A 15,667-nucleotide genomic window follows, 5' to 3' on the forward strand; every position below is an offset into this window, starting at 1 on the left:
TGGAATGAATAAATTGGAGAAGAGCGTAAGTAAAGCTTGGAATTGGGAACCCAGGGCAAGAAGCTGAGATGTAAGAAGACAAGCAGTGAAACAGGAAGGGAAAGTAAGGAAAGTTAGGATCAGTCTCCATCCCCACTTGTTATTCGGCTTTTCCTTAAGCTGCACATCTTCTGGTCTTGAGGTCAAGTTTCTATTCATATCCAAGCAGCAATCCCATTGGCATTCCAGAGACCAAAGTTCTGAGGACAGATAATGGGCATGAGGAGAAGGGAAGAGCTGTCAGCTTGTGAGTGGGATGCCCACTATTCCTGGAAAGTGAATGATGAGTCAGCAGTTTAAAGTCTTTCTCAAACTCCTCTGAATACTTCCCATGATTCCTGGGGGCAAGAGCTCCCCTTTGTGAGAGAGAGAAAAGAATGACTGCATTGGAAGGAAACTTATCGAGTAAAAGTGAGTGATTCAGAATGAAGTTTAGACTAAAAGCCATTTCAAATTATTGAAAAGAATGCTTGAATATTATATGAAAGGAAGAGGTACTCTAACCCGATTATCAGGAGAGAAAATCCTTTTTGGATTTTGAAAAAGATAGCTTTCTAAATGACAGACGAAAGATTTTACTATATTCCTAAATTGATAAACGTCTCTCAAGAACTAAACAAAACACAGATGTAAGTTAGTCACCAACTTGCTACCTAACATCTCTATATATCTAGTGCACATAAATTATATAAATACACACCTAGATACACATACACACACTCACACATAATATATTCACACACATACATGCACACACGTAAAGAGATACATTTATGTATATTATTTTATGAGGAAACAATATCCATAAATATCCTGTGGACAGGGATTCTGCTTTATTCATATTATAACAATCACAACTCTTACTTAAGCATAGTAGAAATTAACGCATATTTGTAACATCAGTAAACATCATCACAATTTGAAATATTAAAGTATATTAAAAGGTATTGGCTGTAAAATGTCAGAGATAATTAAATGCTCTGAAGCACACAGTACCCACGGAAACATGAAATAAAACTGCACAAAAAATACTTTTATATATATTTTCTTTTTACCAAGGATAGTGAAGAACAACAAATATAATCCTTTGGAATAGAGATAGTGTTATATCTTGTATTTTGCTGTGGTAGAGACTTGAATAACATGCTCTAAGAGAGATGACTTTTGTAATGAAGCTCATTTTTAAAATTAAGTCCTTGAGTGAAAAGGTGGATAGATGGGTCTCTTTTGCCCCATCATCCCAATCCTTTAAAATTGAAGAATCATTCTATTTTTTGGAAGATAGGAGATAAAGGTCAGAATGCAGTGTCTGATCCAAGTTTGGAAATATTCTAAGATCATCTTAAGATACTTTGGAAAGACTGTCTAGGTTGGAATACTGTGGCTGTTTTTTCTGAGATAATTTTATATTTCAAAAATTGCCTTTTATATTGCATCTTGATTTCAGAGACTTTTTCTGGTGTAGTTCATTGACCGTACTCTCTAATATTACTAATTCTCATAGGTATTAAAGCAGGGCAGGCCTTAGAGCTTCCCATGAATGAATAGATCACATGATGTTAGGTGGGGATGATTTCTTTTTCTCCAGCAGAAGTTTTCACATTAGTTCAGTGAACACCTTTCCTTTCTTTAAATAAATCTCAGTAAGTGGAAAAATATGCCTCTTACTAAATTTTGGAGTCACACTGACATGAAAATTTCTTAGTAAATTTTGGAGTCGCGCTGACATGAAAACTTAGGAGCAGCAAGCTTGAACTTTGCCTTGGTGAAGTTAAACATCATAATCTCTTAAGCACTGCATAGGTACTGCTCTAAATGATAAATCCCAGGCATGTTACGTGGATTTTGGGTGATTACAATGTAAAATGTAAAATACCAGATGTGAAATGCTCTGAGAAACTGAGAACATTGATTTTGTATAGATTGAAGCCTGAGTATTGTTCATTTGTCCACATTTACCAAGCGCCTAAAATGTGTCAGATATGATGACAAGAACTGAGAATTCCAAGATCTATAATAGAAATTCCCTGTCTCAGGGAGTGTGCTGAATGATGAGGGGTGGGTAAGAGAATTAACACCCCTGACAGTGTGATGAGGACTAATCTAAAACTAACTCATGAAGCATTTGCCTGCCCTGGGATTGTTCTAACTACTTTCCATACATTACCTGGCTTAATCCTTGCAGCTCTATGAACATGCAGATCCACAATCCCTTATCCACAGTTCTGAACTCCAAAAAGTCCAGACAGCTCTAGGAATTGAATGTTCATTTTTAACAGCCAAATTTGGTCTGGTGAGATGCTATTTCTCATCTTTTTTTATCCAATTTGGTATGAACAGTCATGCTTTTACTACATAAATATTTGTTTGATTACTGAGTACTCTCTCAGATCCTGCTGGAGATTTTACTCCTGTACTGTTATTTGCTCTGTTTAACAGAGGAGGAAACTGTGACCTAGAGAGGTTAAATCATTTGCCCAAGATCTGACAGCTGGTAAAAGGCAGCGCCAAGATTTTAACAGAGCAACCTGATTCCCAAGTCCTTACTCTTAACTGCTACATAGTCTGTCAGGTGTTATGATGGCGTCAGACATAAAGCTCTAGGGGTTCTATGGGGATCATCTAAATTAGAATGGGGGAGTTTTAAGGAGGGTTTTCTGAAGAAGAAGGCATTGTTTGAGTGTGAGGTGAGTAGGAGAGTTAGGCAAAGAAAGTGGGGAAGGGCTTTCTGGGCAAAAAGCAGGGATGCATATGTGAAACATACAGGGATTGGCTGGTATGATCCTTTGCCTTTAGAAGAGTCTCAATAAATGATACTATTAATAAAAATGATACAGTGGGGGAGTTGTAAATGGTGCAGTTTGGCGCCGTAATGGCAAAGTGCCATAATGAAAGTCTTGATGTGTAGGATGGCTAATAAAAACAATAGTATGTCTCTTAAAAAAAGTAAGAGAGAATAAGAGAGAATGGGGTATAGAGAGAGAGAATATCAGATTTTATTTGAAAAGTCATTCTGATAATGGTTCTGATAATGGTTTGGAGATGTACAAAACTGGAGGCAGTGTTATCATCATGAGGCTATTGCAGTAATCCAAAGAAGATATTTAGTGCCCAAGTTTGGGCAACTGTAGAGCAGTGGGGATGGAGATGGGAGGATGGAAATGAGAACCACCAAGGAAGTAGATTCTGGATGAATTGGTCCCTGGATGTGGTAGGTGGGAGGAAGGGAAGAGAAGTCTATGGTGATTCCCAGATTCCTGGTTTGGGAGGAAAAGAGGCCTAAGGATAGTTTTAGTCACAGATTTATCTGAGGATGTCCTTTCCTGATGACCTGGACAATTTTCTGTGAAGTTCTTGGTAGTGAGACGTGCTGAGAGTGAGGGAATGAGGAAGGGACAGGCATAATAAGAGAGCAGCATAGCTGCTGAGGGGAATGGAAGAGAAAGCTGGAGATGCGCAGAATTGTCAATATACAATACTTGGAATGTTTTGCATTAGTAGATCTGCAAATGTTTTGCATGTTATATTGGGACATGCTTTATAGTGATTGGTTCACTCTTTAACACATATTCATTGGAGACCAGTTTTGTGCCAGTCACTGTGTTGGATACTGAAAGCAATTGATGAATTAGACCCAAAGGTTTACCATCTAGGTGTTTATCTAACAGACAGATTTGGGATGGGAAATGTCTATGTGGTTTATCTTCACCATCAGTAGAGTAAATTTAATTTCTTAATATGACTTTTGCTTTTATATTTTGACTTCTTAATTCTATTTTCTTTTCTGCCATAAAAGCCAAAGCAAACCAAAACAGAACAAGAATCCTTAAAAGTAAGACGAGCTCTCCTATTCATCTCACAACCATCTTCCCAGTCACCCAGATTTGAAACCTGAGTTATTGTTAATGTCTTTCTTTCTCTTGGCTCAAAAATTGATTCTGTGTGTGGCCCTTCAGTTCTCTGTCTAAATCTGCTCTTCTTTATCCATCATTTTTTTCACTGTACTTCAGGCCCTCTGTTCAACAGTTTCATTCCACAAAAGTATAGGGAGTAGGATGTATAAAGTGAATAAGACATGATTCTTGCCTTGAAGGGATTTGAATCTTATAATTTTGGTGCTAGCTTCCTGACTATTCCTCCTATGTCCTGTAGTACTTCCTTATGCTGCACATAGATGTTACTCAGCTCAGTGTTCGGTAGGTAATAAGCACTCAGTTTCTGTCTGTTTGCTGTCTCCCCTTCCCCTGCTCTCCCTTCTCCTTATCCTTCTGCTTCACTTCTCATTGTTGCACAGACTCTTGTCTAACTGACTCAAAAGGAGAAGAATAAAAGGAAGAAAGAAGGATTAAAAAGAGAGAGAGGAATGCTGCCTTGCTAACATGAGGCACCCACTTGTCCAGGAAAGTTAGTCCCTCCTCATCTGCACATTGCTGTTAATTTCCCTACAAATCAACTCTAATTTACCATGCCACATTTTATTATACAGCTGAAAGTGGCTTTTTATTTATTGCCTGACAGATAAAATCATGTTTTTTGATTTCATTGTGACCCTCCCCACATGTATTCCTTACTCCTCCCTTTCAGTCATCACCTGTGCCAGCTCAGCCACTTCCTGGCCCTTCCATACCCCCTGCTTTCATCTTTTGCACCTGTATTCTCTCCATATGGAATACTCTTTCCCAGCTTTTATCCTTTTTCTGTTAAAACCCTTTCTGTCTCTCAAGACCCACTTGCTTGGCTTATTTCCTACATAATACTTTCCCAGACCCCTCAGTCAGTCCTCGTCTCTTCCTCTTTAAGCCTCATGAAGTCTTTGTCTATATGTTATAGTTTTTTAAAACACTGAAGGCAAATCCTGGCCTTGTCACTTCCTCGCTATGTGATGTTGGCAAGATATGGAATTGCTCTAAAAAAAGCTCTGTATTCCCATCTGTAAAATAGGCATAATAAGAGTACCTCCCTGAAAAGGTTTTTGTGAAGACTGAAGGGGATAGTGCATATAAAACACTTGGTGCGTGCTTATAGCATGTAGTAAGCATTTAAGAATTACCTATTGTCGTTATTGTTACTGTTATTATTTTCTCTCTTATAGCACCAAACAACTTTTACAATGTATCTTAGTTAGTTACCAATCACATCACCAATCCTGTGATAGTTCAAAAGTTCTCAAGGTCGTGCATCCAGGTTTGTGCCTCTTTGCATCCTCTAGAGTGCCAGAACCACACAGCAGAAACTTCATAAATGTGCTTTGAAAGAACGAATGGAAATCATCTGGCTGACAGTTACAAGAATTTTGTTGCCCTACACCATGTTCAGACAAAGCTTATTTCATGAAACACAAAATAAAGCAAAGCAAGATTTTTCCATAAAATCAGAATTTAGATTACCTTGTGATATTACTGTAAGGGTAGAGAGGAAATTCTAGTGTGCTTCGGTTGTTAAGATTCTTGATCAAATAAGGATTAGGAAAGGAGGCTGAGCATATCAGTGAAAAGACTAGAGGAAAATAAACCAAGCATGTCAGAGGAAAGACACTGAACACATTCCTAGTTGCCAAACAAACTGAAGAATAACAAGAAGTCAGTATTGAATCAGTGTGGTCAGTGGACAGGAAACTTGAGTAGTGAACAAACAAAGCTTGGGTGTTACAAATGAATTTCAGAGGGTTTGCTGCTAATGTGGGCACTGAGCAGGTTTAAAGTATTTCTTGTAGTCACTTTCCTAGTGTTAAAAGTAGATTTCTGTTCAAATGACATTGTTGTAAATAGATTTTTCTCGATAACATAAAGTGAGTAAATAAGGTAATCATAAGGAACAAAACAAATAGCTTTCGGCCGGCATGATGGCAGGCATTTTTTTCCTTGATGTAGCCATGGAAAGTAGTGACATTTTGGAAACCAGAAAAATGTCCAAAGCGTATTTGATTTCAGAAAAGATTATGAAGAAAGCAAACACTTGAGACATTTAGGTTTTCTCCACAAAATTGAAATAGAAAAGAGAGGACATTATCTAGCTAATAAAGACGAAATAAATTTTCCCACTGAAGTGGATGATAAGATGAGAAAGTAACTATTATTTATTGAGTATCTATTATTTGCCAGGATCTTTACATTAATCATTTACATTTATTCTTCATAATAGATCTCTAATATAGGTCTTAATTTCCTCATTTTAAACTTAGAAATATTGGCTAACTTTTTCAGGGCCACAGAGCTATGATAAAAGGACATCTAAAATTAAGCCTGTCCTGAAATTATCTATACTGTATCACACTGCCTCCCTGGTATTGCTTGTTAAAATAGTATATAATTTTCTCACTTTTTCTACTTTATCTTTCATATTTAGTTACAGTCCTAGTGCAGAACAGTTGATGGAGGACGTTTTAATCATTGAATGAGTTGTAACAATGTTCCCTAAGAATCAGTAATCATTAGGACATAAATGTCTTGATTACAGGGATATATATTGCTGGTGGCAGCAAGCACAGTATCTTTATAAACCAGACTGCTAAATGTCTGTGGAAGGGAAGGAAGTTCTAGTTCTTTCTCATAGACCCCCAAACCATCTGTAAGTTGTTGAGTTGTAGTACAGAACTTTCTTTTTTCCTCCCAAAGCCCCAGTACATAGTTGTATATCCTAGTTGTACGTCTTCCTAGTTTTTCTATGTGGGACGCCACCTCAGCATGACTTGGTTAGCGCTGCCAGGTCCATTCCCTGGACCTGAACCGGTGAAGCCCAGGCTGCTGAAACAGAGCACGCAAACAGAGCAGCGCTGTGCCACCAGGCCAGCCCCTAGGACATTTTAAAACTTGGTTTGTACTCATTTTGAAAAGCCCTGCCATAGAGTCATTATTTTGTGAATGTTCTCAGGAGCTCTGGACAAGTCCTAAGGATTGTTCAGTTTGGTAGAATAGAGATGGCATACTTTATCTGAGAACTCACGGTTGTTGCCAATTTTTTAGAGTAAAACCAGAGGTCTCAGTATTGAAGACCCAACGGGCTGTCTTGTTCTGATGCTCTTCAGAGGCCTGAGGGAGCTTGTGCTCAGGTTTCTAATAATCAGACAATAGTTAAGACCAGAGGTAGGTTGTCACTATGGTTAGATCCATATCCTGCCACATTTGAGGAGAGAATCATTCATTGTAAATTTATATTCCAGGAAACACTTGGGTTAGGAAAACTGAAGCAGCTTTCTTTGTGGAACTTAACACCTGTATGTTATGATAGCTGCTGTTTTCCAACATTTCTACATTTGAACAGGAGAGTAGGAGATGCAGCATAGACAGTATAATTCTTGTGGCTGAAGAAATCCTTCAGAGAAGAAGAAAGATTCTCTGACGATAGTGGGCCAGCTATGAAGCTATATTATGTTCTGTTACCGGAAGAGTGGAATCTGCTGTATGAAGGTGGCAGCCAGAGGCTCTTGGATATTGCCGTGGATGTGAAGCAGAATTATCCAGAAGCAGTGGCCGGATCACTGCTATCAGAGGAGAGGGCTCTCGGACATTGGAGGTGTCTGTTTGCCAAACTGCGTTAATGTGGAGCTTCCAGAGATTGTTAAATTGGAAGAATTAGTGCTGGAATGAGTTCTGTGAGCTGGTTACTTTGCGTGGATTTGTACTTGACTGTATTGGTACCTCCCTTTACTTTTAAAAACTTCCCTCAACCTTGTGCAAGTGTGGATTTTAGTGTGAACAGAAAGCACCTCAGTCCTTTGCTCTGAGGAGTTCTGTAATTTTAATAGGGCTCCCATAGGGTTAAAAAAAGTAGAAAAACAATACAGAGATGATAACTTCCTAATTGTGAAGCAATAGAAGACTCCACATACAACAACAACAACAAAGTTAAACTGTGTAAACATTAAAAACCTCTGCATAATTACAAAGAAGAACACTAGGAAAAAAAATAGACTGGGGAAAACAAGCATTAAATATGTCAGGCGGCACTGTTGCATAGTGATCAATAACGTAGTTTTTGGAGTCAGACATTGTGAGTCACAGCACTACCACCCAGTAGCTGTGTGATCTCGGGTAAGCTACTTAACCTCTGCAAGCCAAGTTTAATTTTCTGGAAAATAATGATAATGTTTCCTAATTAATACAAAGATTTAATGAGATAGTGTATATTACAAAATTGTGGTATATAGTGATCACTGAGTTGTAGCTATGGTAATTACACATCATTCAGATTCATTCAGATTTGTAAGAACCTCAAGATTTCAAAAACAAAAGAGACAAAGGACACAAATGCTATCTCAATTTGGAATCAGCACCTATGCCACACACATAGAAAATATCCACGTCAAATGCTCTGTTCTCCATGAAGTCCTTTTTGAGTTGTTCTTGAATTCTCACCTGACCCAACCAGAAATGACTTCTTTCTCCTTTGACCTCTGCATCCTCTGTAAAGAGAAGCTGCTTCCTTACTACAGTATTTTTCATAGTAAAGCCAAGTACTCAAGGCATTTGTATTTTTGTCTTCTCTCTCCAACTAGACTGTAAACTTTTTGAGGGCAGCTACTGTTTATAATCATCTTTTTATCCCAGGAAGATTTTAATACACAACAGACATTGAAGAAAATTGTATTTAATTAAATTTAAATGTAGACATATTTAAATGATTGCTTTTCACTCCTTTCATCTGTGATATTTGCATTTTGTATCATAGTGAAATCCTTGAATAGAACATGTACTGTGTGTATTGTATGTCTATGTTGAAATCACAGTGAGAAAAGTTACGTGAATTTTTGAGTGGCCGTTTTGTATCTAGATAGTTTCCAGAATGAATTCTGGAAACAGCTCAATATGAATACCAAATTTAAAGCTCAGTTTAAGTCCAACTATATGTTATTATGACTGATAAACCGGTTGGGTGTAGAGTCTTAAAATGATTTTAGGTATGTTAACCTACCCAGGTTAGGAGTTAATCAGTGAAACTAAAGTACTATTGTTATGTATAACATCTGCATTTAGATCAATCTAAGTATATGTATTATTCCTTTTGTTTTCTGTAGAGGAATTTTATTATATTGACACTTGTCACTGGTATGAAAATAAGTTTTACGTAATATGTAAAGATGCGGAGCAAACAAATTATGGCACACGGTTCAGATCTTTGCCAGCTATCACTATATGATTTTTGATTCTATATGTAATGTACTGTAATGATTGACACCAATATTACTTCCGTTTAGTACTGTTGACTGATGGAGTTTTCTTCCTGTATGCTTATTTATTTTTTCCATTTTTTAAAATTTATAATTCATAGATATAAAAAATGATTGTATTTTGATTAAAATAACCATGTGCTAATATTTTTAAGCAAGAAGAGTTAGAAAGAGGTGCATTTGGTTGCAACCCCAGCTGTTACTTGAACTCTCATAGCAAATGAACGATGAAATTTTTACCGAGGATGTGAAAATAGCATTGAATCTTATGGACTGAATATTCTGAACATCAGATCAAAAATATCTGATTTTCAATATATGTGAAATCAAACTTGGAATTCATTCACTGTTATATCCTGACATGCTCTTCGCAAACTTTGGGGCATAATATTGATTTAAATTTTATCTTAGTATTTGCCTCCTTATTGTATTCTATTTTACTTGCTTCATCCATGTTCTGTTTTGTGAAGGACTGTCAAATTAACGTTAATTCTTCTGTGAGATTATAGGCATTTTTAAGGGCTTTTCCAAAGGTCACAGTTTACTTTAGTTGATAATTATGAGTATAAATATAACCAACTTTATTTTATGTAGTGGGGAAAAAAATTAAAGTGATAATGTAAAGGAATTAATATTTTCTGTTTTCAAAATATGTCCTCCTACCTTAAGTAATATTTGAAATATCCCAAATCAAATCAAACACCACCATAGTAAAATCAGTAAAAACAGCTTAGTTTCTCGGTAGCTTTCCATTTGGCATCTAGCCTACAATCGAACAAATTGAGATTGACTTGAATGATAACGGCAGAGGAAGTAGGTCCTAGCTTGCTTTATTTGGTTGTTCATTCTTTCAAGCATTCATTTAAGAAATATTCTCTGAATGTTGCAATTAGCACAAATAAAAACACAAAATTCATATCTATATACTCGCAGTCCCAGGTGGGGCTTGAGGATGGAGGACGAAGGAGTAGACAATTATGATGAAATATAGTAACAGAGCCTTGTGTATGGTGCTAGGAACACAGACAGCAGCCCCTGACTCTGCAGGAGAGGGAAAGTAAGGTATTTTCACATGACATGAAATTTTAGTGTCTTTTTTAAAAGTGATAAGAGCTTTCCAGGAGAATCCAGAATCCATGGGGCAGACAATTCAGGCACAGAAAACAATATATATGAAGGCAAGGATTCATTTAACAACCTAAAACTCTTTATTCTTGAATTGCTTAGGAGCACACTTACTCATTTCAGTGAGAGTAAACGACAACAGAGGAAACCAGATCCCTGAGTTGTGTAATTATTTAACGTTTATTGAACATTATCATACTGGGTGCTAAACTGAATCTTGTTAGGCCTTTCCTCTACCAGTGAGTACCGTCTATTAAGAAGACAGCCAAGGCAGAGATGAAAACAGCATCAAATCAATCAGCAGCTGTCTTTAAAGGGCCTACGGCTGTCCATATACAGATTTATAGATTAACTGCAGCACTTTGAATTATACTGAAAAGAAAATTGGCAGCAGGTACAAACTTCAGAGTGTGGATTTATTTTGCTTCAGGCAACTGAACCCAGAGGTAGGTGGGCTGCCGATTCCGATGCCTCTGAAATTTTATAGTGGTCCAAGGGTAGCCTCAATCATCAGACCCTTGTGTAATTCAGCTATTTTCCAAACTATCATCAATATGCATGAATTTGTAAAAACTAGGAAATATTCTGATACTAGGTAATAAAGGTGGAATTTTGTACAATTTGTGGAAATTCAGCCAGGAATTTGGAGATCAAGATATGTATTCATGTAATTCTAAAACCTTAGTGATTGAAATTTCTCTTTCCCCTGGAAAATTATTGGGAATACTCTCTAAGAATTTTATTACAGGGCTATCATTAAAACCAGCATAACATTGCACTTATGTAACACAGGACATAAAATCATAAAATGTCAATGTTTTTAAAAATCAAAACACAAAGCTTTCTATTTTAGTAGTTGAAATAAGTGATTTTAGTCTAATCTCAACTGCATGTGCTAAAGTCAACCTTTTTTCAAAGTTACAGATACATTGCTATTATAATATATTGTGTGGAATAATGCATGTATAGTCCGAATACAAAGAGTTCTAAAAGGAAAAGCAAATATTTCTTTTTGCTTTGATGATTTACATCATAGCAAATTAATGGCTCACTTAATGTAAGCGTATTAAAATATATATTTAATTTTAGACCTTAATAATATTTATATGAGACCGAGTAATAAGTAGTGCCACTGTAGAGATTTGGATGGCTGAACTAATTTGGTACACTAGCCATCTCTGGTGGTCTAGTGGTTAAGATTCGGCGCTCTTAACTGCTGTGCACCAGGTTCATTTCCTGGTTGGGAACTGCACCACCCCTCTGTCAGTTGTCATATGGTGGCAGCTGTGTGTTGCTGTGATTCTGGAAGCTACGCCACTAGTATTTCAAATACCAGCAGGGTCAACCATGGTGGACAGTTTTCAGTGGAGCTTCCAGACTAAACAGACTAGGAAGAAGGACCTGGCCACTATGAAAACCCTATGAATAGCAGTGCAATGTTGTCCAATATAGCGACAGAAGATGAGAGGGTGGCACAAAAATGACCCAGTAAGTTTCAGCTCTGCCCTATGTAGGTTCACTAGGAGTCAGAATTGATTTCATGGCACTAAGTACAACAAAACTAATTTGTATGCATTTCCTCACCTATATTTTATTCCTACTCATCTTGATTTTGATGTTAGATCATATTCACTGTATTTATTCCTTATGTTTACATTTTTGCTGAACACTGAGCTAGAAGTCTGAAGTTACCTAATATTCCTGTAAACTTCGGCAGGCTACTTAAGCACTCTGAGCCACCCTTGACTCCTCTTTAAAATGGTGATATGATATTGGTTCTGCCTCTTCCACAAGGGTGCTGAGGGGATCAAATGATTCGGTGCTTTTAAGTGTCAAGTTCCACACACAGAGGAGGTATCATATTAATTCCATATTTTAAAGTTTGCATTTGCATATGTTATAAAGGCAAGTTTGTCTTAATAGAAAGGTGATGCTTTCTTTGCAGAAGGAGGTCAAATATTCTCCCAGCAGTTTGCATGTATACCGTTATGCCTCCAAGTGTGGATGTGGGTGCTAACTGCACCTAACTGCCAAAGCTTGAACTCCATTATCCTGCAGGTCAGGATTCAGGGAGCAATACAGTTTCACATCTTTTCTTGTCACCCTTCCCATGCTACAGGAAAGAGTTAGGTGGCAGATTGATTTCATGAGAATAACTTCCCAAATATAAACCACAGAGACTATATACAACTGGCTCTGGGATCTACTTCTGAGAATTCATCCCCATCCTTGCCTCTCCTCTCCTTCTATTCCTTCCTATTATTGGTGGGTCTTTTTTCCAAATCCTTTTGCATTCAAGGTTGATGGACATGCAGACTATATATGTACTTTGGGAGGAGTATACAGTACTTCAAAATCTGAGCTCTTCTTTAATATACAATTTGTATATGTCTCTGTGTGAAAGAAATACCACACAATAACTAAGATGCAGGTGCAATTTAAAATATAGTGTTTTTGAAAATCTAACAAAATTGTATTCCTTATTTCAGAACATGATGAGTGCATCACAAATCAACACAACTGTGATGAAAATGCTTTGTGCTTCAATACCGTTGGAGGACACAACTGTGTTTGCAAGCCAGGCTATACAGGGAATGGAACCATGTGCAAAGGTAAAAGCTTTCAATGCCAACACCTCTTCCATTAGGGATAATGCAATCCATCTCTGCCTCCCTCCACCCCTTCTCATCACTGTTATCTACCTTCTGGGTACTTCTCATAGCCGTTGAGAGCCTTGCAGCATGGCTCTTAGTCTTCCTTCTGGGTTATGTCAGTGTTTAAGTGGCCAGACTGTTCAACAACTTTGACTTCATGTCCCTTGATCTCAACCACAGTGGTTTTCATCTCTATTCCTCTCCAGCAGACCACACCCATAAAGACATCCTGAGCATTTTTGTACCAAACTGCTCCATCTTTGAAATCTTAAATTTCAACTTTATTGTCTAACCTAAGTCCCTCTGCTCCCAGTTTTCACACTCTGTTCCTTTCACAACTCTCAATCTTCAATTTCTATGACCCTTCCTTTTCACCCAATTTAGCAGTCTCCTCTCAGGTGCAGATATTTCTAGATATTACTTCATGAGTCCAAACATGACAGCTATATCTTTTTGGCAGCGTCAAAAGTGGACCCCATGTTCTACTAACATAATCCACTGTGAAATATCTCTATTTGGAGTCAGTCTGACAGTTTTTCTTCTCTGCTCTCTCTCTTGAGCTGTTGAGTGCTAATTAACTGGGAATATTGGATCTCCATGTGTTAGAGTTTCCCATTTTAGCTGGTTTGCCAATACCAATCAGTAATTCTTGTAAGTGTTCTGTTGAGCTCAGATTTTCATTTCCATCAGTGGATATTCCAACTGTAGTTCACCACCATTCATTAATTCACTCTTTCACCAATGCCCTCTTTTCCTTCATCAGATGAACTTACCTCCTACTTCACGAGGGAAATAGAGGTTCTGCTTTGGAAACTCCACCAACTCCCATAGGATAAAGTCCATATTCCTTATTATTTCATATAGATTTATTAATGATTTGTCCAATTTAGACATTTTAAGTTTCAAAACTGTCCATTCCTCAAATACACTGTGTCCATTATCCAGGAGTTTCCTAAAATCAATTGCTATGACACTGTGTATGAGGCAGGTAGGAAATAACAAAGGATGGTTGTTAATACAGTGACCCATGAGCATGCGTCTTAAGACCTGGTCTACAATAACACATTGGATGCAGATATGGATGGGCCAGAGGATTACTCTGGCTTGTAAAAGTCTATGCAAATCTTTAATTTAGGGCATTGTGAGGAAGGCCTACTCATTTTGGGGTCTAAATCCCACAAAGATTTCCTTGGACAAATCCTAAGCAAAGCCAGACTTTTAAAGTCCATAGGATAGTATAACTGAACCCTTAGGAATTCCCCAAAGCATCTGGCTGTTCTGAGAGTTTATTTGGGCTTCAGATTTCATCTGGGAGCCCAACAATTCCTCACTCTTATTTCTATTTGACTCTGATTCTTAATTATTGTGAAGAATGAAGTTTATAGCATAAAGAAATCTTAAAGTCATGAGCAGATGCAGACAGATAATTCTTACCTTTGAAGGAAGGAGAACTTTCAAGGGTCTATAAATTTCTTGTGGAAGTTAGGACTACAGCTTACCTGAATAAAGACTCCCCACTTCTTGTGTGTATCTCTGCTGGAAACGTCAAAAGCTGAGAGATAGGTAGTTTAGATGAAGGATCTGAACTTCCTATTTTGTAAGGTTACTTTTTTTAAAAAGAAATTTTAGTATTTCAATTTATGGGTGAAATATTTCTTTAGCATTGGAAAGAGTACTGTTTTGCAAATTGTGTTGACGTTTCTTACCTGTATGGAAATATTATATGAATATGAAATTATAATGGCTTTTATAATTAGATGTCCGTATCTCCAAAGGAGTAAAGAAAAGCTGGGTTTGAGTATCTTGAACCACTTACTTCTAAATCATGTATCTGAATTCTTTTAGCATTTTGCAAAGATGGCTGTAGGAATGGAGGAGCCTGTATTGCCGCTAATGTGTGTGCCTGCCCACAAGGCTTCACTGGGCCCAGCTGTGAAACAGGTAAGAATATCATCCCATCTTCTAGAAAATGAATTTTTACTCCAAAGTATAAAATAATCAATGAGGAAAATAATGTTTCAAGTTTCAAGTGGGCTCTCAAAGCATGGAGCTGTTAATAAGGAAGTGCCAGGAAGGAGGAGGCAGGAAGTTTCAATGATGCATAATCACGGGGCGGGGGCGGGGGGGGGGGGGTTTCCCCAGAGTCACTCTGAGGAGGTTTTGTAGCGATTAAAGCTAGAAGGATATTGAACCTTTTCAGAAGACTGTGTAAGATTGCCCAGCTTTTGATGACTTCATAATTCATTCTACTCATTTGGCGCCCATTTTTCCTGGAATCTATATGACTGTGTTAAAACATAGAGTTCAAGCTTATGGCCAACTCACTTCCTAGGATGCACTACCCCCTGCATCCACATTTGAGAATTTTTAATAAATTTTATTCTTCCCCATTCAATATTCATTCATTCTTGTTTATTTAGAAAGTATTTAAAGTTTTCTAGTCCTTAATTATTCCTCATCCAGTCCATCGTCAACTTCCTCTTTCTGATGGATGCTAATACTAGATCTTTAAAAAATATTTAAAAAAATATTATTTTTATATATTTATTTATTTATTTTGGTGAGGAAGATTGGCCATGAGCTAACATCTGTGCCAGTCTTCCTCTATTTTATATGTGGGACACCACCACAGCATGGCTTGATGAGTGGTGTGTAGGTCTGTGCCCGGGATCTGAACCTGTAA

General features: G+C 37.4%; 1 protein-coding gene across 1 annotated transcript in view; it reads left to right on the forward strand.

Annotated features, from left to right (window-relative positions):
- NELL2 (neural EGFL like 2) overlaps positions 1 to 15,667 on the forward strand; it is a 303,898-nt gene that overhangs the window by 201,813 nt on the left and 86,418 nt on the right. The window contains exons 15-16 of the mRNA XM_046642268.1: positions 12,820 to 12,942; positions 14,830 to 14,925. Coding sequence (XP_046498224.1) covers positions 12,820 to 12,942; positions 14,830 to 14,925 — 219 coding nt within the window. The remainder of the gene's footprint in view (positions 1 to 12,819; positions 12,943 to 14,829; positions 14,926 to 15,667) is intronic.

The sequence above is a fragment of the Equus quagga genome, chromosome 1 (genome assembly GCF_021613505.1).
Source record: "Equus quagga isolate Etosha38 chromosome 1, UCLA_HA_Equagga_1.0, whole genome shotgun sequence".
Classification (NCBI taxonomy): Eukaryota; Metazoa; Chordata; class Mammalia; order Perissodactyla; family Equidae; genus Equus; species Equus quagga.